Below are 22232 nucleotides of genomic sequence, written 5' to 3' on the forward strand. Positions count from 1 at the left end.
ATTATTATTATTATTTATATTATTATCAGCTGAAATATAAACCTGTGCAGACAAATCAAATAACCAGGGGATGATTTAAAAATGGGAATAAACAGAATGAATGAGGGCTGCATTCACAAATATTTATTCGTAATATTTGGACATTGTTGTCCTCGGGTGTGTGGATGAAAGGAGCATGACAGCTGAAATGACAGACTTTATTGGGCTTGTCCAGACTGGAGTCACTCAGTCCATCATGACCATATAAAAATACATGTAAACCAGTCCTCTTTGGGTTTTTTTTGCTTTGCTGATGTTATTTCGATTATTTTCTCTAAGCTAGCCGCTCAGCAGCGGCCTGCATTTGGATGTCTTCGACCACACCTTCACTTCGGAGCGTTCTACATGACACATTATTCCCATTGTGAACTTCTATGCAGTAACCAAAACACACACAACATGTGATGATCTCATTAAATTCAGTATAAACACGTAAACGTCACAACATTCGGTTTTGATAATAATGTGTCTTTGCAGCAAATACAAACACCTTACGTCACTTGTCCATTTGTCTTTATTTTGTGTTATGTTACATGTGAACATAAACTTCCAAGAAGTTATAGTTGCCATGGAGAAACAGTAAATATATTCAGGTACTCGGATATGAAAAAAAAACAAAACAACCCAAAGTGTGTGAGTATTCGGGGTGAGGAACAGTGGGAGCTGACCATGTGTACGCTGATGTAACGAAGAGTAAAACAAAACCAACTGTGTGTGAATTTAAAATCAATCAAAAAAAACAAAAACATCATAGAACAAGGAAGAAGAACAGTGACCTAAAGCTATGAGCAAGAAAAAAAGGTAAACATGAATCCAAATATAAAAGAGGAATAAATAAAATGTATTAATTTACAGACACGGCGACAACAACTGACAGCACAGATGTTTATTTCCCTCTGAATTTGGTGCGTTACAGAGCGAGAGAGACGAGGACGACAGTGAAGAGGAGGGCTCTCGCTCCCTCGCTCCCTCTCTCTCCTGTGGCAGGAATCGGCATCCGGAAACTGAAAGGGTGCGTTTCTATGGCAACGCTTCAGGAGGGGAGGCAGGAGAAGCCAGGTGGGGTGGCGACCTGTGGAGCTCATTTCTAAGGCTAAGTATGGCACATCCACTCAAACAACAGAGTCCCATTTCACCCCAACTGCACCGCTCCCTTCATTATTACATCACCTTAAAGGGGACCTATTACACCTCCTCCCAATAACAGACGCTCATTTTAAACACGACCAATGTTTACGTAAGTGTGAGTCCACAGCTCAGACTTGAGACTGCTCTGAACACTCCCAAGTTTTCTTGAGGAGGAGGTGGGGCTTACAAACACAATGTTAGTCTGTAGAAGACAGGCGTAGCCAATCAGAATTAAATGGATGTTCAGGGAAAGTCCCAAGAGCTAAAACCAGCAGTTTCACACACACAGCAGGAAGTGAGGGACAGAGTTAAGTAGGAATTATGAAATAATTCCATTAATAATTACTAAATGTAACTATAAAATACCAGAATAGGTCCCCTTTAATACTCTGGCTATATCTGTGCCCCTTCCCCCCCAAAAAACCCCCACTGCTTATCCTCTTTTACCTCCACTGCCTACACTTAATCCCCCCTCCACAGTCCCACTCTAAAAGGCACTGGTATATACTTATTTCTCCAAACTCTAACATCTAGATTCTCGATTTAAGATGAGCGATTGAGGCAATGACGATGCACAAAACACAGATACGCACACGGGCCAGCCGGGTAACTCGGGGGGGGGGGGGGGGGGGGGTAGCTGGCTCTTGCCAATGCTACCATTCCTTCTTCATACCTGTGTGGGAGTTACAAAGTTTAAATCGCTTAACAGTCTGCTGACGGCGGAGGCAATCAAATATGTAAACTTCAACAAGGCTAACATCATGACAGGCGAAGAGATTTACAAAATGTTCAGCTATGGTCCACAAAGCGGTCTGGATCTTTCTGAATGGCCTAGACTGGTCTTACTTACTAGCACCTGATACGCTGTTTGTCAGAAGGTCAGGTAGCAGGGTTCTTCATCCTCGAATCAATCACATATGACTACACCACTGCTACTGCTAGCAGATTGCTGGGAGTTGTTTTTATGTGCGGTAATGCTAAACGCAGTCCTCACAGGGCTGTAACTTTTTAAACTGTAAAGCTGGATGAGTGCGGGGGTCATTCGAACCATCTCTGAGACTAATTTCAGCATCCGCACGTCCAAAGACAAAGGCAACAGACTAGAACCGCAATGTAACTTCTACACCTCTGTAACATCGAGGTCCCTGGGATCCTTTTCTCTCTCTCTTTTTTTAAATGGGAGTTCTAATTGTGCATCCCAATATTAACTTCTTTTTTGTATCGACCTACATGCCTGTGTATCTACAGAGCAGTGGAGAGACTGACACACAAGGTTAAAAGCAATGGTTTGTGCACAGAGCGAGTGTCTGTATTGCAAACCTCGGTGTTGAAATGCCGTCAGATATTTACACAGTGAAAAGGATCGACTCCTACGCTACACACTGAGCTTGGCTGGTACTTGCGTACGTTTGGAATGGTTTACTATGAAGACGGTTTAGGAGTCTACATCCTCCTCTTACTAGTAACTTACTAAAGAGTCTACTGTAGTTGTCCTGGTTAGTATTTGGGGCTCAAAAGCACTGGAACGAGGTGACTGATGTTCTCAACTGGACTCGTCATGAAGGCGCTGCACGAAGTGGCAACTTTGCTCAACTGTAGCCTGATCTGGAGGCTGTATTCACATATAGAGACCATTAGGCCAGCTCATGTATGCAATTTTAATATTTTCTCTGAAGGAGTAGTCCCAGCTCAGTTTGGGAAATATACCCGCTCAGTTTTTTGCTGTATGTTAGATAAGAAGATCAAATACCACCAAAGGGGGCTCTAAAGAGCTGACCAGCTCTTTGAAGGCTGGTGGATTATTACCAATTCTGAGCCACAGAAGGGAACCGCTCAGGTCCCCTGCTGGTTTTATGGACTCTTATACACTTTGGTTTTTGTGCAAAAGCAATAAGATAAAACATGTTGACTAGTGAGCTTTTCTGGTCAGACCATTACCCACGCTAGCTCTTTTTACCAAGCAGCTGCTGGCCAATCCCGTCGCTTATCTCGGCAAAGAAAGTCAAGTTAATTCCTGCGCTCTTCCATTGAGAGGAGCGACTACATCATTCAGCCTGGCTGACTCATTAGAGTTGCTAAATCCAGCTTCTTACAGTGAGCTCTCAGATAAAAACATGTCACCTGCTTTTACCTGAAATCTAGGGCAGTGATCACTGAAACGGCCAAAAGAAATGCATCTTTTTTTCCTCCTGTTGATGAGAAAGAAGTGTAAAAGCATTTTCATGTCCACAGATAAAAAGTGTATAAATCATACAAACATCTGACATTTCCAGTGCATTTGTGCCTTAAAACAAAATACAAAATACATAGGGCTAGTGTCCTAACCTTGCTCCTGTCTGTACATGCTACCTACAGTATACAATGACATTGTGTCAAATGTCTGACTTTTCTTTTAAACACTGACTTTGTATGCAAAATGTGGAGTTTTATTATACAGCAGAAATTATAGCTTTAATTCCTTACGACAATGTCCCTTGTGAGTTTTCTGTCGCGGTTGCCACTTCCGCGTGTGGAATCTCCAGCCGTTACAATAAAAAAAGTCCCACAGACTGGACTGCGTCCCCCAGCCCCGTCTCCCTCATCGCTAGTTTTCTGCTCTGAGCAGACATCAACTCACAAAGGATACGCGAAGTGAAGACGCAAAAGAATAAAAACAAAAACATTAAAATCAGAGATCTATTTGTCCTCTGTTACGATCTGAGTTGTGGTCCTTGATTGTGTGGTAAACGATTACCTGTTTGAGGTGAAATGTGAACCGACAGAGTGATTTCACTCCATCAGAAAAACAAACAAACAACAGGTTAAAAATGGCTGCTGTCTCTGCCGCTTACATCAAGGCAAATCAACACGCCTCCAGGTGGCAGTCAACATTTATTCACACCAAACTCTCGCCTTTGACTTCTCCTTACCGCTGCTCCTCTCCACTTTGAAATCTGAGGATCTCTCCAGATTTTCCAAAAGACTGGTTCCAAATAAATATGTTTTTAAAAAGTCTCTCTTTGTGTTGAAGAGTCTGCTTTTCTGGATACATGTAAGTGAGTCTAATAAAGACAGAGGAGAAGAGAGTTGGAGAGGACTGTTGAAGTCACTAACTGTGAGAGGTCAAAGTCTGAGTCCGCCCCCATGAAGCTCAGAGGGCGTGTTTGTGTGAGGACATCACTGTCTCTGGGGGTATGGCTGCTACTTGAAGATGTAGTTGATCAGGACCTGAAGGAAGATGAGAAAAATGATGATGATGTAGTCACGCTGCTGGAGGAAGGAGCTGCCCTCCACCCGACTCGCGGCACGACTCCGCAGCACGGTGATGGTCCTGCAAACACACAGATGCTACGTGTGAGTGCTAAAAGGTCCAGCGTATTACCACAGTCGCCTCACAGTGTGACTTATACTTCCCACCTGTTAATGTCCTCCTGCGTCTGCTTTATGGATTCAATGGCACTTTGAAGTTCGCTGAGGTCTGCTCCTTTTTTCCTCAGCCGATTGTTATGCTTGCTTTTGTGTCCTGCGATAAAGTAGAGCAAAACAAGTTTAAAACCATAGACGCATGGGCACTTACATAATGCAGATGTATGTATTTAAGTCAGACTGCTTCTAAGCATTTGTACACATGAGTCATATGATTCATGGGTGTGTCACAAAGTCTAATTTCTCATCAGTAGCAACATCTACATATGCTGTTGTCATCAAGACCCTTTATTACCTGTATCACAAATTCCTCATCTAACAAGAGCAACAACAGACATTTAGATGAATAAATTCACAGCTGTAGGTATAAATTTTGTCAATGAACATTGTTGACTGACTATATTGACTGTTCAGCCTGCGTATGTGCGTATTGAGATGTGAGTTTTAGTGTGTGTGGCTCACGTTCGCTGCCGGATGAGTCCTGGTGGTCGGGTTCAGGTGAGGAGCAGCCGCTCTCTGGACTCTTGGGCTTGTCACTCTTGTGTTTCCTCTTTGGCACCGTTACCTGTCGGCACATGTGTGGATAAATACACAAGCGTGTCAGAAAAGAAGGCAAATTTCAGCATCTTGGACTGACAAATCCAAAATAAACACACAGACAAACATGCTATTTAGTGTTGATGCAAACGGCGGTTGTGCGAGGCATGCTGTTAGGCTAATTTCAACTGGTCAACAAAAAACACATACTCAGCATCCCAAATGAACAAACCTGCCTTGAGCTTGTTTATTCAAATCATTTCTTCCACAGATGTTTAACTCTGCCAGGTAAAGATCTGGGCCATAGAAAAGCATGTCAAAGTTTGCCTAACAGAAGCGTGACTGACTCCAACCGGGGGACAGCGTCACCCTGTTGGACAACATTTGGCAACAGTTAAGCAAAAGCCTGAAAGCACTGATGGTGACTGATTTATCCACCAGGGACAAACTTCAGATCCTGGCAGGTGGTTACTCTGAACACATGTGGATGCAAAGAGGCCAGACTGACTGGTCCACAGAAACCTTTAGCCTCTTCTTACGACTAACTAGCGAATTTAAGAGTCCAACAAACACTGCACAAAAACAGAATGGAGTTGGGTGAGGAAGGCGTGACGATCAGGATTAGACTGATGAGGGTGAAATGGTTCTTGCTTTTGGGTGTAATGTAGGAAATGACCACTTTCACGTTTTGCAAATTTTAGAAAACTAAAAAAGTTTTTTCTCCTTTTATCTCTGTTTTGGTCTCCTCCACATCCTAAAATAAATAATTAGCCACGAATTATTACGTTAAGTTAAATGAGATTCTAACTTTTTGAGTGTTATTTGGTGCTGATAGGTTGTGCACAACGTAGCTATCAGGAGAAGTAGCCACCTACTGAAACAAAACAAAGAGCTAAATAACAGTAAAAGTTCCAGTCTGAGCTCCAGCAGTGATGTTTTGTTCATGTGGAAGAATTTTGCTGCTTTCTGTTGAACTTTTTAATACTATTCTGAAATTTCACAACGTGTGGAAGAGCCTGCAGCCAAACAATGTTTCCAAATACTGCTCGTGCACTCCTTCATGCTGAACAATGCTCGTCTCTTCAGAGTGAACAAAGGAAGAATGCCTTGTCATCCAGTTACTACAGCATGCAGTCTGACAAGACCTTCCGTCGCATTGAGAGCGAACAGCAAGAAAGGTAAAAATAAAGGTGGTGGCACTAAGAAAAAAAACATCACAATAAAGTGGAGCAGAAGCGACGATGGTGGTGGCAGCACCGCGAAGACAACACAGAGAAGTCACAATGAAGGTGGTGCGCAGGGTGCTTTGAGATGCATGGATGGAAGATGGCTGAGACGGCGAGATGCATTGCTTCACAGCGGTTTTCGATTTGGACAACCTACCTGGCATTTGCAATTGTCCCTCCGCGGCCCCTGGTTACTCAGACTAATAAGACTGCCAGAACGTACCATAGGGGTGCGGTGTCGGACCTTGGTCTGGATACAGCCATCTTTCTCGAACTGGATCAGGTCATTGAGTGGATCCCAAGGCCTTGTGCTGAGGAAGAAAAGGATGATAGAGACGAAGAAACACAGTAAGGATGAAAAAGAAGAGGGACAAATATAACTTTTCTGATATAAATACCGCTCACAGTTTTTCTCTTTCTCATCTAGCATACTGTATCTTACACACAAAAACATTCTCATTATAACAGTAAATAACTGTAAACTGGACATCATCTATGCATATAGGGGATCACCACTAGATGGCAGCCTGCCACACTAAAAAATTCTGAGACTGAGGCAAAAAATAAAATGTGCCTTTAGAGGGAAATCTATTTAAAACCAGCTGACTGCAAATACGCTTGTAAAAGACTTCCGGAAGTGACGTCCAGTGCATGCAAATTCTGTCTCCAATGACGCCAGCAGAAGGTGAACACATCAGAACACAAGCTTAACTGTTTTTTGTCATTTTTACTACAGTTTCACCAGCTCTGCTTTGTCGGTATCTCCCAGCAGAGACATGCATGAAGCTCATACCTCAGCGCTTTCTTATCTCCATTAAACACACAGTTGAATTTAATGTGATTTCAAACCACACCCGCTTACGAGCAACAGAGGAGTCACTCACTCGGCATATTTGTAATGCCACTCTCCGGTGATGGGGTCCTGCTCGAACAGGGCAGGACTCCACTCCTCACATTTGGCTTTCCGCTCACGCGCCGACTTCCTCTGAGCTTCCTCCAGTATGAACTTCTCATTGGTGGCTTCGGTCTGGTCCTTGTTGTTGATGGCTCGTGTCACGTGTTGCCACAGTCTGCCGGATTGAGAAGGAAAAACAAAGCATTAATGAAAGACTAAAAGATAAGACTCTTTGTTTCAATCAGGACCACTACAGCTGAAACAAAGCTACAGTTCCATGTGCAGTAACATGGATTTGGCTATGTAGCTCTGATCCAGAAGCAGCAGCAATACTCCGGCAAAAGGGGTTGCAAAGTGGTTTGCAGAAGCATCAAACCTTTGCACAATGTAGTAAGTGCATTTCAGATAATCTATTACATTTGACAGTCAATACTCTGATAATAGTCGAATCAAAGCTCACCTTTCTGACTCAGACTCTCCCTGCTCCTCTAGTGGGACGGTGCAACGAGTCAGTCGGCTCTGCCTCAGCTCCGTCGTGGGGTTCCAGAAAGTGTCCACTATCCCAGTCTTCTTATCATTAATGAAGATCTCACTATCCTGAGGGGGAAAGTACAAAAATAGCTTTTAACATGGTAGTTTTGAAACATTACCCAACTAACAAAGGGAAGGTTTTACTAAGAAGTTAATTTTTTCTGTGGGTATAAAGTCGTGTCTAGTTTGATAAAATCTGCCAGCTTTTCTTAAACCAGAAGAAAACACAGCAACTTGTATTACTGGTTATATATTTCATTTCTGTATAAGGAATTAATATTAGCAAAATGTCAACACATCAATCCAATAATGATTTTAAAGACACAATACAAAAGATATACAGATACATGTTGTATCTGTGTTTTTTATGAAACAGGCAGTGATTACAGGAACACAGACACACGTCTTACCCAGTGTCCTTCTAGTGTAGCTAACACCTCCTTTCCCAGCTTGATCTTTCCAGAGATTTGATTAACACAGTCACTGCTGCCCAGGAAAGGCTGCAGGAAAAACGGAAACAACAGGGCGGGAAATGGAGGAATGAGAAGGAAGAGCAGGCAGAGAGGAAGGGATGGGAGAGGAGAGAGGAGAAGAAATAGGAAAGGATATAAAGCAGTTTACTTGCTGCAGTTACTGTACGAGAAAAAGATCCTGTGACTTACTATTACTCAGAGAATTTACTAATACGACCGCTTTTCATTGAAGACCAATTAAAAGAAAACAACATTGTAGAAACTGCCAATGGCAATCGCTTACATGTTTAAGGTACCAGAAGGTACACAAAACCCAAGGTTCTGTTTGCCTACTTTAGGGATATAAAACTGAGGGGCAGCAATTACTAAATAAATGGATTTCTTAAACTTTTACTATCTTTACAAATTCACTACCCTGTTTGCTTTATCATAAAAGTACCTGTCGCTAGTTGGTAAATGATGATGGAGCGAGGCGTGGTTGGAGGGGGTGGGATGTTTTTTCAGGAAGGGTGGAGGAGATATTCAGAAAAATCATGTGAGTCTGAGTTTTTTTTCAAAGTCTTAAACAGTTACTACAAAATCTAGGACTTCACAAGCCTAAAGGCCTCCCCTTACACACTATTTACTACTATTAAATAAGTACTTTAGTTAAGTATTTTTTAAGTTTTTTAAACTACAGAACAAAGCCATACCTTCAGTTTGAACTCCAGCTGTGCACTGTAGCCTGTTTTCTCACAAGCAATGGTGACATGACCACCCAGCTCCAGAGTCATGGTTCCATATAGGATACCTAGCAGATTGTTTTTATAAAAGAACGCACAGGTTACAGGTAAACTCAAACATATCTAAAATAGATCAGCACCTACAAAGCAAAGTTAATTTGGCAGGTTTTTGCAAGCTAATGTGGTAAATGGACTGATTCTTATATAGCGCCTTTCTACTCTCCCGGAGTACTCAAAGCGCTCTATACAACACGCCACATTCACCCAGTCACACCCATTCTCACAAGCACTACCTCTATACTGAGCGCTTTCTAACTACACTCACACACATTCATACTCCGATGGATGCATCGGAGAGCAACTTGGAGTTAGTATCTTGCCCAAGGATACTTGGCATGCTGGAGGAGCCTGGGATCGAACCTCCAACCTTCCGATCAGCAGGTGACCTGCTCTACCTCCTGAGCTACAGCCACCCCTGTGCTTTGGATGTCCAACAGAACAGTGATGTTACAGCACTGTTCACACAGCATGAGTGACGTGTGAAAGGAAAAAGATTCATTCGAACCTTTACAGTGAGCATAGGGCATGTTCATCACATAGTCCTCCCCTCGGTTGAGAAAAGTGAGGCGAGCCTCCCCGTCCAGTATAGCCGACAGCGAGTTTCCTAAAACAATGAAACAGTACTGATAGTCAAAAGTAGATAATAGACCAAAGAGCTAAAATGTCAAAGTAATATTAGAGCAGCACTAAACAGTGAGTGTGCTGTGCATGTTTGTACCATAGAACTTGGACTTGGCGAGGATGCTTCCACTGAGGCAGAATCCGTCCTTCCTGTTACTGACATAGAAGGCCGATACTGGAGGGTGATGAGATACCTATAAAATAAATAATGTAAACTGTCAGTCATCGATTTACCCTGTCAAAATTATCTGATATGTACTCCTCATATAGCCAAATTCAGTGTAACAGATGAACCTATCAGGCAGCTCTCGGTAGCAGTATTGTTGTTACCTGTTCTGCCATGTAGAAGGTCTTGCTATTGGTCTTCTGATGGAGCCACATGCAGCGGAACGTCTCTCCAATAATGGGATTGTAGGGCTTCTTCAACCCCTGTGAATTCAAAAGCACCATAAAACATGATTTTAGGGTCATGTACATACAAAACATGTGACCAACAGCTGACGCAGAAAAGCTATGCTGACCTTTGGCTTTTTGTAAAATCCAGAGATGTACCACTTTACCACCTTCTTCATCCGGTTATAGGCATTCTCTTCAATTGCAGCCCTGAGAATGAAGCAAAAGCTTGAACTGATGCTCCTCCATCACACAAACACTCTTTTTTCTCTCTTTTGAAAGTCAAAGCCAGGCCAACTTGTTTACAGTCTAATGCCACTATCTGCAGGCTGAAGTCCGATTACCATTGATTCACATCAAATTACTCCCAATTGATAAGCCTGTTTCACAAAGGTCAAGGTAAATGGAATGTCTTACTCTGACAGGAAGTCTGCATGGAAGTAGTAATCAGAGAGTTTGTCCAGAAAGGATCTTGGCTCCAGGATAAAAGTGGGTAACACAACCTTGGACAGGTCCATGCCAGGTCGAACCTGCTTCAGCAGGGTCCAGATCAGAGACTTGTTCTCCTCTGATACGGTTTCTGTCTGAGCAGCTTCACCAGCCTGAGGACACAGTCGGAAAACAGCAGACAGGTTAAGTAATTGCACGTGTCCTGTTGTAACATATATGACAGATTGACACTTGTCACTTTTTTTTTACTTTTGTTAACGCTACTTTCAAATTTTATGCATGTCCACAAGCTTCAAAGTTCACATGGCTTTTTGTGCAAATGGTGCTTTCATTAGCTCGAGTGTAAACATTTTGCTTCAGTCAGTGTTTAATTATTGAGTTGTCTCGTTTAGATTTCATCAGGACGGAAATCTGTGTTTTCACTCTCACACTTATCCTCACATCCCTCGCAGACACCCACGCACACTGCGATCAAAGCTCGTCCATGTTACAGGCTGAATAGCCCTGCAGAGGAACATGCTAATTTCTCCTCATTATGTGAGAAACTTTATTAAAAACAAGCCTTCAGATGAAGTTTTAAAGATGAAAATTGCTGCTACAAATCCTAGGAGATTGTATCCTAGTGGTACAATCACATCTCATCTGCAATGCTTTTTCTTGTTGACGTTCAAAGGAGAGCAAAATTGCAGCCTCCCACCCCCACCCCCTGTTCCATACCTCTCCTAACTCTTCCTGGGACTGTTCCAGGTATGGGGTTTCACGCAGATGCTCATTTGGGTCCAGGTCAATGTACGAGTCGTCCTGACGCTCTGATGTGTCGCTGTCACTCTCCTCACTTTTCTCCAGCCCCTCTGGATCTGACTCCTCGTGGTCCTGCTCTCCTTCCCGATCTGACTTGTCTGAGTACAGGTCCGGGTCTTTCAAATGGTCGCTGTCATTGAACCTGTAAGAAGCAGGGGAATATCATAGAAATAATTTTTAAATCCATAAAATCAGTAATAGCTGAGCTCTACAATCTAATGTAAATGACATTTCCTACTCACTGGAAACCGTGTATGTTGTGGGCTCTGAGGAGGCTGTAGAAATTAATGGAGTGTTCCCCACCAGTGCCTACAGTGCTCATGTCATCCTTCCCCTCACGGATCATGGTCCTCTTCAGCAGGCTGGAGCACTTCAGGGCCAGCTCCAAGGCATCCATCCAGCATCGGCCTGGAAACAGGAATTAAGCTGATAAACAAGACGCAGAAACCATTTTGTGAATTATTGTTTTCATGAAATCTATTCATGGTGAATCACAACAGCCCCTCACCACACATCAGAATCAACTCTGGGTGAGTTAAAAAGCTTTTTCACTTTGGAAGTCTTCCTAAAACAGGAGTTATTTCAGCACCATGGAGAGGGACCGAGTGGATGATGGAGAAGCTGGAATGGATGTTTCAGCACCACGGACAGAGACACAGAGGACACGCTTGCTGTGTCTCCGAACAGCCTTCGATTTATCACAAAGTCTCCTTACTGAGATTCACATATACACACATCCGCCCTCATAACAAACAGCCATTCCAGCCTTTCCACATCCCACCTTATTCAACGTTCAACCCGCAGTTAAAGTCTCCTATGTTGGCATTAAAGCAAACAGAGCATTTAACCATATTTCTTATTGCTTCTTTATCACTACCTGGAAACTACATTACAAATTATTCTAACAGCCTGATTCAGATAATAAAGGTTAATGTACCTTTGATTAGATTGTGGCCAGAAACGCTAACGTTGTTAGGCCACGATTGCCCGGTTCCTGTTTAAAGTGGGCCCATCATGCTTTTCCTTTCTGTCACATGTACACACATTTAAATGTTGTTTTATGTTAAACTTTTTAAATAACAAAGTGAGTGTATGTACAAGAAATCACTGTAAGCTGAAAAGAGTAAAAGGAATAAAGCACATTAGCCTTTCCCACCTTTTGTTCAAATGTTCTATTTTAAGAACAAAACAATGACGAAAGATCACAGGACTCGAAGGCAAACAGCTACAGATGCTTGTTTCAGACAGAGGCACCTTGACCCAATATAAGATAAATAATGATTCATTTGCACTGTGAGTCATACACATCTACTGTAGTTAAGACAAAAAGAAATATGAGGCTGGAAATGAGCAGAACAGGTCTCCTTTATCAGCGTGCCGGAGACAAAACATAGCAGATGGTTTATAAAACAAAGATGATCAGTGCCTCTTCCAATGAAGGCCACTCACTGTCAGATCATCTGCTATTCATCTGATACTAATACAGCTTTGTTAATGCCAATATTATGCAAATTGATAGTTTATCTCAATCAGTCAGTGTAAGCGGCTGCTGACAAAAGTCAGAGAAATGGCTTTAAATGACAGCCTGTCTCCTACCATCAGACTCAGAGGCAGCACGGAAAATGAGGTGGCTGCTGGGTAACGGCTGCGTGATGGAGCCGACTGCTTCTCCTTTAGGACCCTGATAACAATAAGACACAAAGAAAGGACGGGAATGCACGTTAAAAACATTCACCTAGTTACTCAGTTTCTTGATCTGTGTTTTACTTCTTCTTTTAAAAAGTCTTTCATTGTGATTTCTTTATTTTATCTCAAGTTTTTTATATTTTCTCTTTTCGTTTTACATCATTTCATGCGCAAACAGAAACAATCCAGCATTACAGATATGTAATTATGCAAATGAGAGAACATAGAGGGCACAGAAACAGAGCCGGTGAAGTGCTTATTTCAATAGTGGAGAGCAGGAACGCTGTAATGCAAAACAAACTGGTAATTTTGATTCAAGGTTTTGTTTTTTTATAATACAAACAAACGAAAAATGAGGCTTGAAATGCAAGGTCAGCGATGAATACTAAATTACTGGAGTGGACCGAAAGCAGGGCGAGCTGAAAACGGGGACAATGGAAAATGAGAACTGCCAAAACTGAAATAGGCTGGCTGGAGGTATAATTTTCTCTGTGTGTGTCCTAAATGAAACAAAGACATGGCTTTCATTATACAGTTAACATCCACATCTGCTTCGCTATTGTAACTGCAGGGGACAAATGAGTGTTTTTAACTGAAGGGCCCTTTCAGTCCTAATTATGTGTAAGAGTTTATTCTGCTTTGCTCATCGATGGACAGCAAGCAAAACTCTGTCTGCATAATGAACCAGTCTGGCTTTGCATTCATGATTACACTGTTATAAACAATGCGAAACAATTTCTAAGAAAATTAAGCCAAAACCAGCAGACACTGGTTTAAAAACACAAGTGTGCTGTAGTGGCACTGCTGTGGTACCACTTTCTAAGGTAAAATGATCATACGCCTGCTGTTTGACATGATAGAAAGTAGCTTATGAACTCGCTAGATGCCTGAAAATACCAGCAATTGATGACTAGCAAACAAACACATGCAGGCTTCTATGTAAAAATATATATTGAGAAAAATCATGTCATAATCAAATGCTATATGTCAACTGTTTTCATGGTGATTTTTTCATTGAGTACACGAATCCCTGTAGACCTCCATATGAAGTAGAATGCAGTCTAAGAGATGATTCCAAACGGAGCCATTTTTGAGCAAATAACTGTTTTGTAGCGTTTTTGTTAACTGTGCACTTGCTGCATACTTTAAACTAATTGTTACAATGTGTTTAACAGTGAACATGCGCTGTCAGTCTTGCCTGCTGCACAATAACATTCAATATTTAGTGTTTACTATTATTTACACTTAGCTAGATTATTGTGATGGTGTTGCGTTTATTATGTTGCTCTCTTAGTTATTTGTTAGTTTTCTAAAAAGGTGTCTGAAAATCATAATTTAATTAAAAAGATGCTACATTAGGATCATTTACATAACTGACTTAATGCTTTTTAAAGGTCCACTCTGACCTTGACAGCCCAGATGGACTGCTCCAGGGGGTGAAAGAGTTTGAAGCAGAAGCCGTCTTTCTTGGAGGGCCTCTCGATGAGCTCGCAGGCATTGAGCAGCACCGTTCCCACCCACTGCCCGTTTTTGTGAGTTTTGTAGATGAGCAGGACGCCCGGCTTCAGCACACACCACAGCTTGGTCCAGCTTTTCAGAGTGCCACGGATCTGCAGACAGTTGCAGGAAAAAGTCAGGTACTCAAAAACGCTACCAAAACCTGAAGGGATTCTTTTATTCTTTGTCTTACTGTTACAGCTGGGAACACTATTTTTCCTAATGCAAAAGTAATGTTATATTTTATGCCGGCCTAAGGGCAAGTTGTCAATGCAAATATATAGAGCACAAGGCAGACACTGAATATGGGATGCGCCACCTTTAGCCAGTCGGCCATGACGATGACAGAAGGATCAGTGATGGTGCTGAGCAGCTCCTTGGTTGCCCTCTTCTTTTCTTCCCTGTAGTTCTTCTTCTGCACCTACAGGGAACGCAGAGGGCGGGACAATGCAAAGACATCATTATGTGGACATGGCTTCCCACTGAATTCCATTTGGCAACAAAAACTATGAGTGAAATCACACTCCTCTGTGTCCCTGTCACATTAACACCAGGGTGCTGTTCGACTGTCGAGTACACTCTTTTACATTTAATGGCTCCCTTTAAGCCTGCACATGTGCATGACACCAGTGCACCACAGGTTTAAAAATCTGTGTTTTCTATACATCATCAGGTAGAGTGTGGCCCAACATACACAACTTCCCGAAAGAAAACATTTGTACCGACTGGATTTTGATTAAAACAAACAAACCCCCCAAAAATGAAATTGATTAGAAATATTCGTCGGAAAGAAATCAATTATTAGGATCTAAAGCATCATCTTAAAAGACTGATTCTAATTAGACTGTATTTTTCCAATTAAATTAGTGCTGCAGTACACTACTGAGTAAAGAAAAAAAGACCAAGCACACATACTTTGCAATATGTTCTCACAAAATTCAGTTCCAAGCAATAATTCCTAAAGCACTTTTGCAAAAGCAATGTTTTTATGATTAAAGAAGCAATCCGTCTGACTAATGTCTACAGCTCAGCTTACAGGGAAGTAATCCGTTTCCAGAAATGAAAGCTACTACAGGTCTTTAAAGGTAGAGTTTGAGTTGCATCCACTCCATTTTCCAGTGTTGTGCTATAATCCTGTGGATAACCGATATTCTGTGTGCCAGAACAGTCAGCTGATCTCAACCGTATTGGCCTGTTGTGAGTACAGCTGTAACCTCCTAGGACCTGGCGTCCACATATGTGGACATCACATTTTTGGGTTATTTAGACCAAAATACTCAATTTTGCTCTACAAGGGCCTGATATCCACTCACGAGGACATTATGCTGCTACTGTTCTATTGAAATTTCAAACGAATATGTGGCTCTCATTATTGTTAGAAACAAAAATTAGGTAAAAAAAATAACTAAATAAAAAATCTGGTAAATCTTTATTTTTTACATTCATCAGGTCCCAATCAGCCCAAATATCAAAGAGAAATTAAAAATGCATGCCGTGGAAGAGTTCGGGTCTTAGGAGGTTAAAGTGTGGAAAAAGCGCACATCAAATTAATGCAAGCTGTGGGAGCTGAAACGCATTTATATTCGGAGGTCTGCAAGACTGTGCCTGCGGCAGGTGGACTAAAGTAAAGTTTGAAGGACAAAATCATCACCTCTGAGTTTTTTTCAACATGTTTGACTACACTGTGTCCTACTCACTCTAACATTTGTTACATGAAGAAAAGTATGAGCTTTTAACGAAAAACATGACCTCTAATGGCACGCAGTTTGAATACAAACACTTTAAATCGTCATGTTGACAAGCATCAGTGATTGAGCTATACGTAACACTCTCCATGAAAGAGCCTCATTAAGACTCGTTATGCCTGCCCTTAGAATTAAGCGTCTGGATACGCAAGACTTAAGCCGCTTTGAGCTCACTTACCTTGAGGGACTCCTTTTTGGTGAGCTTCCCCCCAGACGCCGACACATCCTTGTCTGAACCATTGTACAGCTTTGTTTCAGACTGAGAACACAGGAGAGAAAAGGCAGATCTTGGAGATGTCACATCAAGATCTTTATTCTTCATTTTTATACTCAAATGAGAAAAATCTGTTCTTAAGCCACATGTTTGTTCATTCTAACGGTTAACACACCCTTGAAAGGTTGGAGACTTCAAAGGGGTCACCTTAAAGACCCTTAGTAATACTAATGCTGGTAATCTGGGAATTTCTGTTCCAGGCAACTAAAAGAAAAATCGGTAAAATGCCTAATGTAGTCTGTAAAGTGCAAACGTAAATGTCAGCAAAGTTTTGCCTCTTAATGACAAATTGGTTACCTGAAATCACACAACCAACACAGTCTACTAAAACACGGGGACATTATTTGAGGTTAGCAGATCTTTTTCCGACCAAGCTCATGCGTTTCCATGGTAGAACCCAACTTAGCTCTGCTACTAGGACAAAGCTTAAAATTGCTGGTGTGTCTCTGCCAGATCCCGTCACATGCCAGCCGGAGCGACCTATAGTGGCCACATAGGTGTGTGTGTGTGAGCTATTTAAAGCTGTAAACACACACACAAGCAGTGTAGGTGACAGGATGGAGGTTACGTGATAGTAAGCAACAAAGCTAAAACCCTCCTTCCAAATCTTTTGTACTTTTCACAAACGTTCAGATTTATTTTGCTGAGAGTACGACTCCTGTGAGGACTGCTGTAAACCACAGCTTGGGCTTGATTCTGCATCTGAACTAGTCATCTAAGATGTCATCTGGATGTTTTTAATACACACACACATTATTTTAACTCTTGTTTTCCTCCTGGCAAGCCTCTGTGAGAGATTCTTTTAATCTCTAAATTAACCATCATGCATGGATCATCATCTCTTCATACTTCATGAAAACAATTTCATAGTGTCTGTGCAGTGACTCAGAGGAAGTCTCGAGACACCCACGTTTGCACTGACATATTTGATGAGGACCTCGACAGATAAACTAGACGAGCCTCCACGCTGAGCTCGCTTGAAAGACGGGTCGAGTCCGAATTTTAGTTGATAAATGTTTGATGTTTAGCAGCGTATGCGATGTATGATTCATCTCAATGTAGGCTCTCTCACGCCTTAGGCTAGACTCGGAAAAGGAAAGGAGATGTGCAGTAATTCCCTTATTCTCTGGTCTCATTACACACTGAAGCAACCCATCATTCCTTCTTAGCCTTTACGGTGCATCAGCTCAGTGGAGTGAGTTTTCTTACCTTGCTCTTAGATATGGAATGAGAGTCCTCTTTCAAAGGCAGTGGCAAGAGGTCCTCCTTCCCTCTCTCAAAACCTGTAACCATAAAGAAAGTCCTAAGTTCATCTGGTTCCAGCAGCACCTCCTTATTCTCTATTCCTGTTATTTTAAAACACTATCCAGGTGCACGAACCGTGGGCAGGTATGCTTGATTGCTGTCATATGAATGAATACTGAAGACTTCTCCAAATCTTATAAGGGGCTTCTGATTCCCAAAAAAGAACCAATCTAATAGTAAATACTACCAATGCCTATCAAATCACTTTCATACACATGATATCAAAATGACAAAGTCAGAATTATAGCCATGATGATGTTGTGATACAGAAATTCTGTCACAGACTTGCAGTCAGTCATCAACAATACGTCCAGTTCCAGTTGGCTTCACTCTGTATGGCATTTTCCAAATCTGTCATGTATGTTGTGCTGGTTCTTTCGGAGCATTGTTGGTGCAGCTATCTAACAAATAATATCACTTTCTTAGTGGTTAATATTCTAACAGTGTGTTCAATAAGTCTGTGCTTCAGTTCTGCTGAGTGCAGTTTTAGTGTTTTATGTGTATAATATTAGAGTTTGACAGTACTGACCGCGATTTGCCTAAAATTCCAAAATTTTGGAAATCTGTTTATGTGTAGTTATCCATTGGCTGGTGGATTATGGCATTCAAAAGATGTCACGACAACAGGACAAGCTGCACTCTGGTGGACAAACTATGCAACGTCAACATTGATAACATGGAAGGCTGATTCTCCCATCCTCTTCATTTACCAGCAAATAATAAGTCTATAATATCAGCCCGCTGATAAATGTGTTGGACTCTACTTAGTACAAATTAACAGTTGTTTGTGTCTCACACTGCATGTCTACAGTTTACGGATGATTATAACCTGGCACTCAGCCCTCTCATCCCAGTATGGTCACTACTGGCTCCAAAGAAACAACATGACAGCAGACAAAACGCTAACAGTGAAAATAAGCTAAACAAGCTGTCGTAAAACACTGTGAGTAACACAAATCTCTAAATACACTGATAGAAATAAGTTTGGTTCAACTAATCGCTGGACGAATCAATTTAGAGCCTGTATGTTCAGACAAAGTACTGATATCGAGTGTGTTAATGACGTATCACAATAAGAGGCATTAATCTTTATCCTCTATCCAGAATGTGCTTCTTATTCAAAAACAGACGTTTAAAGTATTTGTTACACTGCTTGTTTTAGAAATCCTAACTAACCAACAAACTTGTCTTAGCTAATAATTATGAGTTGCAGCTCTTTTTGCTCTCTTTTCCAGTTTTGTGACATGGTGACGATTTCAAGTCCAAATGTCTGCCTTCCTAACTGGAATCCCATTACATAATGTCACAGGAGCACACTGTCCTTTGAAGCCACTGGAGGAAAGCCAGAGAAGCTGGATGGCAACAAGCTAGCACCGGTGACAAGAGCTTAATCTGAACTGAGCTCAAATCTGCAATAAATTAGTTGCTGAAAGGAGCTAAAAGGAGGTTCCCCGTTTCAGTCTCAGACAGTGTAGCTTTGAAAAGTGGACACAGAAAAAGTAGTAAGTTGTTGAAAGGAATGTGAGTTCACTACAGAGCTAGTGTGTCTTAAACCTACGCAGAAGGAAATTTTCTGTTTTTTATTTCAGCTCTGCTTTAGCATTTCTAATCCTAATTGCTGAGCCAGCTTCTAAACAATAAGCCAAACCTCATCAACAGATTCCCCACTAAGATCACTGCAGTGTGTGGCACACGAGGTCTCAAGGTGACAGTGAGCCTGTAAATATTTTATGCTTTCCTATCTTCAGGTCATCAGTATTCAGCTGTGAGAAGGAACAACTGCAGAGCTTCATTTCTAAGTGAGACATTCATCATGTGAACAGAAGTCAGATTCTATTTGAGCATCCATTCCCTTTAATAAAAAAAAAAGTGGGCGCGTGTCTTGCTGCAGCGAAACAGGACTGTATTCTTACTGCATGCCTCATAAGGTTTTTGTCAAACCTACTTTTTATCAGCCAGCTTTATTTGCTCTGAGTCTTCCATTTCCAGTAAAGCTTTTTAGCAGCTGCTTCCATGCTGCTGGTGCTTTTACGTGGACATAGAATACTCATGACAGCAGCAGCAGGCAAACTCCAAACCAGCATGTACCTTGAGATGGAACGTGCAGGAGTGCCTTTGTGTCTTGGGGGTGGGGAAGGGGGGTCTACTTAGAAATGTATGGCTTGGAAGGCTTTTTCTCAAACAATACATTCAGGGTACGGAAAAGGGTACATCCACAGGTCAACAAGCATGCTGCTTGTGTAAGATTAATTCAGAATCAGCAATCACAAGCAAAATTTCCCTGCATAAATCATATCCATTCAACTTGATCTCCAGTTTTCTCCTGCATTAGACATCCAGACTGAGAACCTGCAAACATGACAGGTTGTACTTGCCTTCTCTCTCAGCCTGCGGACATGAACTGAAAACTAAACTACAAACATAAATCTTTTAGCTTATTTGTTTCGATCGGTGCAGTACCAGCAGAAGATGCGGCTGAGAGGAAAGTGGAAGATGATGAAAGAATGATAAAAGGGATTCAAACAGTGAAGTTTGAATGAGGATGTTAGTCACTCAATTTGCAATCACTGATGAACAGAATCACCGTGGGCTACTGGGATGAAGTGCCTAATTTCAATTTAAGACACCTTAATGTGCCACTTCTCCACTCACACAACTGCGTCACCATGGAGCAGCAGCAAACAGAAAGCAGAGAGGATGATTTCATTGTATTACGGCAGCTTATTTAACGATTGTGACTAAAGACAAATTAAATATTAGAGGGAAATGTGTGAAGTTTACTCCATTTTTACCTGAAAATCAGACTTTCATTTTTGAAACTTGACACTTTGAGTTAAAAAAGCAAAGATCAGCCGGAAAACAGTTGACATGCTTGTTACCATGTCACAAATGTGACAGTGACACTGCTGACAGTCACTGTCTAATGACTAAGGTTAGAGTTCCTCTTCCAGGCAGAGACCTGAGAGACTGCCCATCTGCTAATGAGCTCATGTAAAATCAACACCTTCCAGTGTTTGTGTGTTTCTTCATTAATGTCATATCATGAAGGCACGGAGCGTTGTCTGTGACATGTCCTCTGCTTTTAATCTAGACAATCTCAGAAATAGAAACTCACCCTTGGGGGAAAGGTTTTAGCCTTTTTAAAATAAACTCAGATGAGCTTTATTTTAATATAAGACACTGCAAGAAGAAAAACCTCATGATAGTCAAAACTTTTTCAAGCAGATTGCTTCAAAAGAGCTCATAAACAAAACGACTACAAATGAGAAACATGTAGAATTGATTACAGAAGTGAGATGCAAAGACAATAACATGGGAATCCCTGTTATGTATGTGGCTGGAAATCAGTGACTGTGTGTTTGTGTGTCTGGCTGAGAGTGTTGGAGACTAACACACCACTGCAGACTGAAAGGAGCTCCAAAGATCTCAGTGTGCATCAAACATCATAGACTGAAGAGATAAAGAGACAGAGCGAGTGAGAGAAAAGGGAATTAAACAGCAAAGAGACAGAAAGAGCTGCATCCTGCTAAATCCAAAGCCTTTACACTTTTCTAAAATCCCTCACTGAATGAAATGAGACTGCATCATTAGAAGCACAGTGTACGTCAGACAGCAGACGCATTAGTAAAGGGTGAGCACGACAAAAACACAGTACTTTAACCTCCCTGGTTTTGTAGTTTGCTGCTTAAATGAGGCGTTACGTCAGCATTCTTTGATATCCTCCAACCTATAAAAAGTCACTAGGAATTTGACATAAGCAAACCACTCATTTTCAACTTACATCCATAGAGATACAGGTCTGGCCCTGAAAGGTCCCTTCACTTCTAAGAATCATCTGCAGTGTTGGTATTCAGCACCTCAACTTGGAGCTACACCTCTGTTTAATGCAACCCTGAAGCTGCTTCTCCCACCAGAAGATGTTTTTATTGCAAGCACTTGGATTCCTACTACGTCACATTCATTAAATCAAGTTCATTTAAAGCTCATAAAACCAGACTGATCCAGGGAGTTAATCAATGCAGTCTCTAGGTTTCTTCAAAATCGGCTTACGCGCAGCTTTCTATGATGCTGCTCTATTATTCTGGTAGGAAATATGAACGCTGCCATGGCAACAGGTGAGCTAAGAACAACAAATCGAGAGGGGGGGGGGGGGGGGGGGAGCCTGTGAGCAGAGTGATTTTTCAATTTCAGGGAAGCAAACTGCCTGAGTGTTTGCTACTGTGGGAAACCTGCCATAGCAACAGCATCTCTATGGTACTGGTGACACATCATAAAAAATTGAAAGACGTCTGGTTCACTGAAAGGGAAAGAAACACCAGCTGGAAAAAGTCATGGATACTGTTTTAGTGTAATTTAGTATGCGTGGACAAATCTGTAGAGTAGCTCAAAGCAGTGCATGAATTCACGTAACTGGCAAGGTGCTTTCAGCTGCTCCCTTATTTCC

At 41.7% G+C, this 22232-nt stretch overlaps 1 protein-coding gene across 8 annotated transcripts in view; it reads right to left on the reverse strand.

Moving 5' to 3' along the window:
* Positions 1-758: 758 nt before the first annotated feature.
* The window catches only part of osbpl8 (oxysterol binding protein-like 8), a 98086-nt gene continuing 76612 nt past the window's right edge, over positions 759-22232 (reverse strand). For 6 of the 8 annotated variants that reach the window (XM_085387827.1, XM_085387821.1, XM_085387823.1 and 3 more), the window contains 20 exons: positions 17693-17766; positions 16388-16468; positions 14784-14885; positions 14374-14577; positions 12878-12962; positions 11524-11689; positions 11198-11423; positions 10448-10632; positions 10159-10240; positions 9968-10066; positions 9735-9831; positions 9522-9620; positions 8927-9024; positions 8172-8261; positions 7691-7827; positions 7220-7405; positions 6493-6646; positions 5035-5137; positions 4564-4669; positions 759-4477 (listed from right to left, as the gene is read on the reverse strand). In XM_085387827.1, coding sequence (XP_085243953.1) covers positions 4348-4477; positions 4564-4669; positions 5035-5137; positions 6493-6646; positions 7220-7405; positions 7691-7827; positions 8172-8261; positions 8927-9024; positions 9522-9620; positions 9735-9831; positions 9968-10066; positions 10159-10240; positions 10448-10632; positions 11198-11423; positions 11524-11689; positions 12878-12962; positions 14374-14577; positions 14784-14885; positions 16388-16468; positions 17693-17766 — 2504 coding nt within the window. In that variant the 3' untranslated portion in view covers positions 759-4347. The remainder of the gene's footprint in view (positions 4478-4563; positions 4670-5034; positions 5138-6492; positions 6647-7219; positions 7406-7690; positions 7828-8171; positions 8262-8926; positions 9025-9521; positions 9621-9734; positions 9832-9967; positions 10067-10158; positions 10241-10447; positions 10633-11197; positions 11424-11523; positions 11690-12877; positions 12963-14373; positions 14578-14783; positions 14886-16387; positions 16469-17692; positions 17767-22232) is intronic. The other 2 variants (XM_085387826.1, XM_085387829.1) reach the window with 1 other exon arrangement.

The sequence above is a fragment of the Rhamphochromis longiceps genome, linkage group LG17 (genome assembly GCF_057381845.1).
Source record: "Rhamphochromis longiceps isolate RC_006_pf linkage group LG17, R_longiceps_female_GT1.1, whole genome shotgun sequence".
Lineage (NCBI taxonomy): Eukaryota > Metazoa > Chordata > Actinopteri > Cichliformes > Cichlidae > Rhamphochromis > Rhamphochromis longiceps.